Genomic DNA, 6,898 nt, shown 5'->3' with positions numbered 1-6,898 from the left:
ACCAAAAAGTTCTATTTTGGTCTCATCTGACCACATGACTTTCTCCCATGACTCCTCTGGATCATCCAAATGGTCATTTGCAAACTTAAGACGCGCCTTGATATGTGCTGGTTTAAGCAGGGGAACCTTCCGTGCTATGCATGATTTCAAACCATGACGTATTAGTGTATTTCCAATAGTAACCTTGGAAACGGTGGTCCAAGCACTTTTCAGGTCATTGAGCAGTTCCTCCCGTGTAGTTTTGGGCTGATTTCTCACCTTAGGATCACTGAGACCCCACGAGGTGAGATCTTGCATGGAGCCCTAGTCCGAGGGAGATTGACAGTCATGTTTAGCTTCTTGATGAATTCTTGAAGATGATTGCTCCAACAGTGGACCTTTTTTTCACCAAGCTGCAATTTCCCCGTAGCCCTTTCCGGCCTTGTGGAGGTGTACAATTTTGTCTCTGGTGTCTTTGGACAGCTCTTTGGTCTTGGCCATGTTAGTAGTTGGATTCTTACTGATTGTATGGGGTGGACAGGTGTCTTAATGCAGCTAACAACCTCAAACAGGTGCATCTAATTTAGGATAACAAATGGAGTGGAGGTGGACATTTTGAAGGCAGACTAACAGGTCTATGAGGGTCAGAATTCTAGCTGATAGACAGTTGTTCAAATACTTATTTGTAATACTTTGTATCATACAAATAAATTGTTTAAAAATCATAAATTGTGATTTCTGGATTTTTTTCTTAGATTATGTCTCTCAAAGTGGACAAGCACCTACGATGACAATTTCAGACCCCTCCATGATTTCTAAGTGGGAGAACTCGCAAAATAGCAGGGTGTTCAAATACCTATTTTCCTCACTGTAAGTATAGGTTGTATTTAGACATTTTAACACGAACAAGTTACATATTAAACTTTTAAATGGGACAGAGCCATCATTATAACCTACCCCCGTGCTTTTCCTGTTATAATCATAATAAATATAATAGGTGGGTGTGGTACAACAATCCACATAAAGTGCAACAGACAATAACATCACAGGTTAATGCAGCAATGCTTTTCTTCATAAAAAGATTTAGGGTTGCTTTTGAAATGGAGTTGTTCTCATACTAATGAGCAGCAGACAGTCGGTCCTGTTGAGAAACCTCTGGGTGATGTCTCCGCTGGTGAGGATAGAGTAAGGACAGGCAAGCTCTGACAGCAGCCCACTCATCTCCAGCTGGAAACCCTCTGCCTCGCTCGGACCTGGCAGGGTAAGGAGAAACACACCAAACATGATGTCACAAGGCAGGTTGGTAAATCTCACACATTCCCCGGCTAAGAAAAACAGTTAGCTACAGTTTTTGTGTTAGCACAGTGTTTCCTGTAGGAATTCTTCCAGCAGCAATGATGTGCAAGTTTTATTTTGCGCTGGACCAAACATAAAACTTCAATGCCAAGAATTGTAATCGTAAACTCATGTCATATAAAATATTGATGGACATACTTATTCGCCTTTACACAATCCCTTAAAAGAAAGCAAGAGTCAAATATTTAGAACATGTGAATGTATTATAATGAAACAGAGGTTACTTTCCTAAAAACAATTTGATTCGGATGGCAAAATATTTACTCATATGTAGATCTCCTTATTTTACTTCTTAAATTTTAATTCGTTTTTTTAAAAATCAGTATTTGTGTCATGTTCTCAGATGGCTTTCAAACTAATGTCATGTTTTACAGATGCCCATTTTACCTTAAAATTCAATAAAAGTGAGAAAAGAAATTAAAAAAAATTAAATAACCTTCCAAATATCCATCTTGAGATGAAAAATCCCAGATCCCAAACAGAAACCCTTACGACGGAATTTGAGATAACAGTGATTAAATATGTCCAAAGAACCCCTGGTTTAAAACCCTAAGTAATCCAATGTCATTACTTACTTAATAGCCCACAAAACCTAAACCAAAGCATTTGCCATTTAACACAAGCATATACTCAATTGATTCCCTTCTTTGCCATTGACATCAATCTTCAGCTTGCAAGAAAAGGAAAGGATACTAGTAGAATCACTTTAAGTGCAACACTTGTTACTATTCTAATAATTCTGCAGCAGCTAGGAGCTAGATTTGTTTATTATATACGAGAGAAAAAAAAATGATATGTAGAGTATAAGAGAAGGTTTTCATACCAATAGCAAAAAATAATATTTGAGACTAAAAAAAAAGTTTAAATATAAATTAGAAATTTTCTAAATTATTTCTCTCAAAAAATCTCTCTCAAAATACTTTTTTAAACTCTCAAAAATATTTTTTTTGCTATCAGTATGAACATTTTTTGTAAAAAAAGAAATGTCTCCTCTCAAGTCTTTGCTTTCAATGCAATTTCTTTCTCTCGTCTCAGGATTTTTCTCTCGCTGTGAAAATAATGTCATGGGCAGAGCCACGTTCCTATTTGCCAGTCGGGTGAAACCGTCTTGTCTTGGGAGTTGATCTGAATCACTACACCATTGTCACCGGCATAGATGCGCTGCCTTGGTTGAGGGTGGTAGCAAGGAAATGATGAAGTTGATACCTCTAAAAGTTTTTTTTTTTGCTCTTTTGACTGTTAAAAAGGGTTTAGATAATTAAAAGGTATGTATTTAGAAGCGGGCTGGCTGTTAGTTAGCTAACGCTAGCTTTTGTGCTCAACTAAAGCAGCCCATACAGAACAGGACAAAAGTTTGGACACACCTCATTCAATGAGTTTCCTTTCTTTTCATGACTATTCACATTGTAGATTATCACTGAAGGCATCAAAACTATGAATACGTAATTATGTACTTAACAAAAAAGTGTGAAATAACTCTTTAATGGGTCTTATATTTTAGATTCCTCAAAGTAGCCACCCTTTGCTTTTTTGATAGTGCTGCAAACCCTTGGTGTTCTCTAATTGAGCTTTATGAGGTAGTCACCTGAAACAGTTTTCACTTCCCAGGTGTGCCTTGTCAGGGTTAATTAGAGGAATTTCTTGCCTTATTAATAGGGTTGGGACCATCAGTTGTGTTGTGCAGAAGTCAGGTTGATACACAGCTGACAGCCCTATTGGACAACTGTTAGAATTCATATTATGGCAAGAACCAATCAGCTAAGAGAAATGAGTGGCCATCATTAGTCAGTCAGTCTGGAAAATTGCAAAGACTTTGGCTCTGTCCCCAAGTGCAGTCACAAAAATCATCAAGCCCTACAACAAAACTGGCTCACATGAGGACCGCCCCAGGAAAGGAAGACCAAGAGTCACCTCTGCTGCTGAGGATAAGTTCATCTGAGTCACCAGCCTCAGAAATCGCAAGTTAACAGCAACTCAGATTAGAGACCAGATGAGTTCCAGCGGCAGACAAATCTCTAGAACAACTGTTAAGAGGAGACTGCGGCAATCAGGCCTTCCTGGTCAAATAGCAGCTTTGAAACCACTGCTAAGGAGAGAAAACAAGCAGAAGAGATTTGTTTGGGCCAAGAAATACAAGGAATGGACATTAGATCAGTGGAAATCTGGGCTCTGGTCTGATGAATCCAAGTTGGGGTTCTTTGGTTGCAACCGCCGTGTCTTTGTTCAACGCACAAAAGGTAATGGATGGATTCTACATGCCTGGTTCCCACCGTGAAGCATAGAGGAAGAGGTGTGGTGGTGCTTTGCTGGTGACACTGTTGGGGATTTATTCAAAAGTTAAGGCATACTGAACCAGCACGGCTACCACAACATCCTGCAGCGACATGCCATCTCAACCGGTTTGCGTTAAGTTGGACCATCATTTATTTTTTAAAAGAACAATGACCCCAAACACACCTCCAGGATGTGTAAGGGCTATTTGACCCAAGAAGGAGAGTGATGGATTGCTGCTCCTCCGCAGTCACCGGACCTGAACCCAATCAAGATGGTTTGGGGAGAGTTGAACCACAGAGTAAAGGCAAAAGGGCCAACAAGTGCTAAGCATCTCTGGGAACTCCTTACAGACTGTTGGTAAAGCATTTCAGGTGACTACCTCTTGAAGCTCATCAAGAGAATGCCAAGAGTGTGCAAAGCAGTAATAAGAGCAAAGGGTGGCTACTTTGAAGACATTAGAATATAAGACATGTTTTCAGTTATTTCAAACTTTTTTTGTTAAGTACATAATTCCATATGTGTTCATTCATAGCTTTGATGCATACAGTAAAAATCTAAAATGTAAATAGTCATGAAAATAAAGGAAACGCATTGAATGAGAAGGTGTGTCCAAACTTTTGGCCTGTACTGTAGATGTTGATAACAATGGTGTAATGATTCAGATCAATTCAGATTCTAAAATAAGACGAGGCTCACCCGACTGGCCATTAGGAACGTTGCCCCACCCATGACATTATTTTCACAGTGAGAGAAAAATCCTGAGACAGAGTAAGAAATTGGATCAAGAGCAAAGACTTAGGTTTTGAGAGCGAGGAAAAAAAAAGTTTCGAGAACATTTTTCACACTGACAGCAATATTTGAGAGTTTGTATAAGTGTTTTGAGAGATGTTGTTTCTGAGAAATAATTTAAAAAATTTCAAATTTATATTTAAACTTTTTTTTAAGTCTCATACTATTTTTTGCTATTGGTATGAAAACATTTTCTCTTAAAAAATGCATCAGTGTGATCACTTTTTCTCTCAAACTTCTTTTTTTCCCCCAGATCATTTACTTTCTTGTACGTAATAAAGAAACAAATCAACAACTTTACTTTAGTCAAATATGTCTTACAGTTAGTGGCATGGACATTCTCTTCCAACTTGCAGTGGAGTCTAAGCTCTGAGACTATCCAGGCACAAAGCTTAGTAAACTCGGGGGAAGATGCTCCTCTGCTCACAGCAGAATCTAGAGCTCCTTCGTCCAACAGAGGGCCTTGGTACCTACAGTGACACATACATATTTTCTTTTTACTCTATTTCAAACATTTAAAATTTAACAATATAACGTTACATATATTTTTATATAAAAAAATAGGAATTAATAAATGACATTAAAACCATTTTCAATCTGACATACACACTACCCTTATCAGTAACATTACAGTTTGTCAGTAAACAATACTGAGGTTTGGTTCAGTAGCGAAGCGAGGTTTGACACTAGCCGCCCGCACAGACTTGTCACGGGGCATTACTGTCCTGTGGGAAGCTACAAGATATTTCAGCATAGTAGGCTAATTAATCAAGAAAGACTTCAATCAATCATGGCAGGTATTTTTAGAAAGTGGGCCTAGAATTAGTTAATAGAAAAGAATGTGTTGGAGGTAGTCGGACATATAATATGACGGAAGCAGCTTCTGCTGACGCAGCTTGTGACACAACATCATTCAAACAATTATGTAGCAAGGTCTATTATTACCGGTACGCACACAAGATAGCTATGGTTCACATATAGCAATTAAAAAAGGCATCACAGTCAGACTGGACTGACCGTTAGCTACAACAGCTGCTAAGTTAGCCGTCTTGCTATACAAGCTAAACTGTAACGGTAATATGCTGGTGGCTAAATTAGGAAAGACTGGCAAGGCTGGTCATTGGAATGCCAGCTTTCGTATATAATTTGCATGCAAAGGCAGATATATCACTTTTTTAACTCACCCTAAATCTTCAAGAGAGACGAGGATGTCATTCTCCATCCCAATGATCGATTCTTATGCTCTAAAATCACGTACTATCAAATAGAGTTTTCACATCAGTAGCCAGCTCAGCTGATAAACGTTTGATTTATCTGCTTCTTCTTCTTCGTCTTCTTCTTCTTCTTTTTCTTCTTTGGGGTTTTACGGCAGCCGGCATCCAAAAAGTTGCATTACTGCCATCTATGGAACTAACACCTTAGTGCACTATGTCCTGTTATACCAGGGGTTCTCAACCTTTTGCAAGCTGAGCCCCCCCAAAGCTGGTTCTTGCAGTTGGGGCCCTAGTGCCCTACGCCCCCCACACCACGAACGAACGATAGATAGATAGATAGATAAATAGATAGATAGATAGGCTATTTTTTTTAGGCCCACATTATTATTATTATTAATATTATTATCAGTAGCGGTAGGCACTTTCTGGAGAGTTTTTTGGCAAAAAAATGTAGAAATCAAGTGTTACATGATATGTGCAAAACTGTAGGGCTAAGAACCTTTGCATTGTTGTAGTATCAACAGGTTTTAGGGCATTTAGGATTTACATTATTTACATTATTAATTTTTAATGATATAAGAACTGACCCAGATAATGTGCCAAACATAATGAGCCACATGAAGAGACAGTAGCATATGTCAGCAACAGCTGAGAAGATTTGGGTCTGTGGTGAACAGGTCCAGGGGTCCCTGCCTGGTGTAGGGACCAGGGACCCAAAGTTAAATTAATGTTGAGGGATAAACTAAGACCACTGAAATTCTAAAGAATGAGAACCACTGAGTAACATAAATTATATTCCTTTAACCTTTGTGCCAAGGCTCAGTAATGTTTGGCCCTCATCCTCTGTGCCCCACTTACTGTATTTACTTTTTTGGGGAAATAAAGACTATTGTTCATTTTATGAAACATTGAATGAATTATTTACAGTTACATTTAGAGATGCACAGAGGTTAGAGAAGCACAATAGTGGCCCAACGTTGCAGTATCGTAAATATATAGTAGGCTATATATAGTTTTGTATATATAGTAGCTCAGATGTGTTTCATCAGATTTCTGTTCATGTTTAAAACTTTGTGCACATTCAAAATATACCTCCTCCCATCTCTGTTGTCCGAGATTTGGAGAGTTGATAGTCTGCTATGCATGTCATTGCTCCGCTGATATGGTGGATCTCATTCAGACCGTCGCGCAGACACAGAGGCCCATTGGGGTCTCTGGTCTCTGACATAGTTTAGAAGGGGCTGTACGCTGCTCAGTATCGGAGGTCTGCACAGATGCAACGCGTC

General features: G+C 38.8%; 1 protein-coding gene across 1 annotated transcript in view; it reads right to left on the bottom strand.

The window, feature by feature from the left end:
- The window catches only part of fam98a (family with sequence similarity 98 member A), an 11,900-nt gene extending 6,062 nt beyond the window's left edge, over nt 1–5,838 (bottom strand). Inside the window, exons 1-3 of the mRNA XM_034899263.1 lie at nt 5,583–5,838; nt 4,720–4,868; nt 1,098–1,232 (exon numbers count right to left, since the gene is read on the bottom strand). Of these exons, the coding sequence (XP_034755154.1) occupies nt 1,098–1,232; nt 4,720–4,868; nt 5,583–5,620 (322 nt within the window). The 5' untranslated portion in view covers nt 5,621–5,838. The remainder of the gene's footprint in view (nt 1–1,097; nt 1,233–4,719; nt 4,869–5,582) is intronic.
- Nucleotides 5,839–6,898: the final 1,060 nt, after the last annotated feature.

This window comes from Etheostoma cragini, chromosome 17, assembly GCF_013103735.1.
Source record: "Etheostoma cragini isolate CJK2018 chromosome 17, CSU_Ecrag_1.0, whole genome shotgun sequence".
In the NCBI taxonomy this organism is placed as follows: domain Eukaryota; kingdom Metazoa; phylum Chordata; class Actinopteri; order Perciformes; family Percidae; genus Etheostoma; species Etheostoma cragini.
Note: the sequence above shows the minus strand (reverse complement) of the source record. Positions and strands in the feature narration are given on the sequence as shown.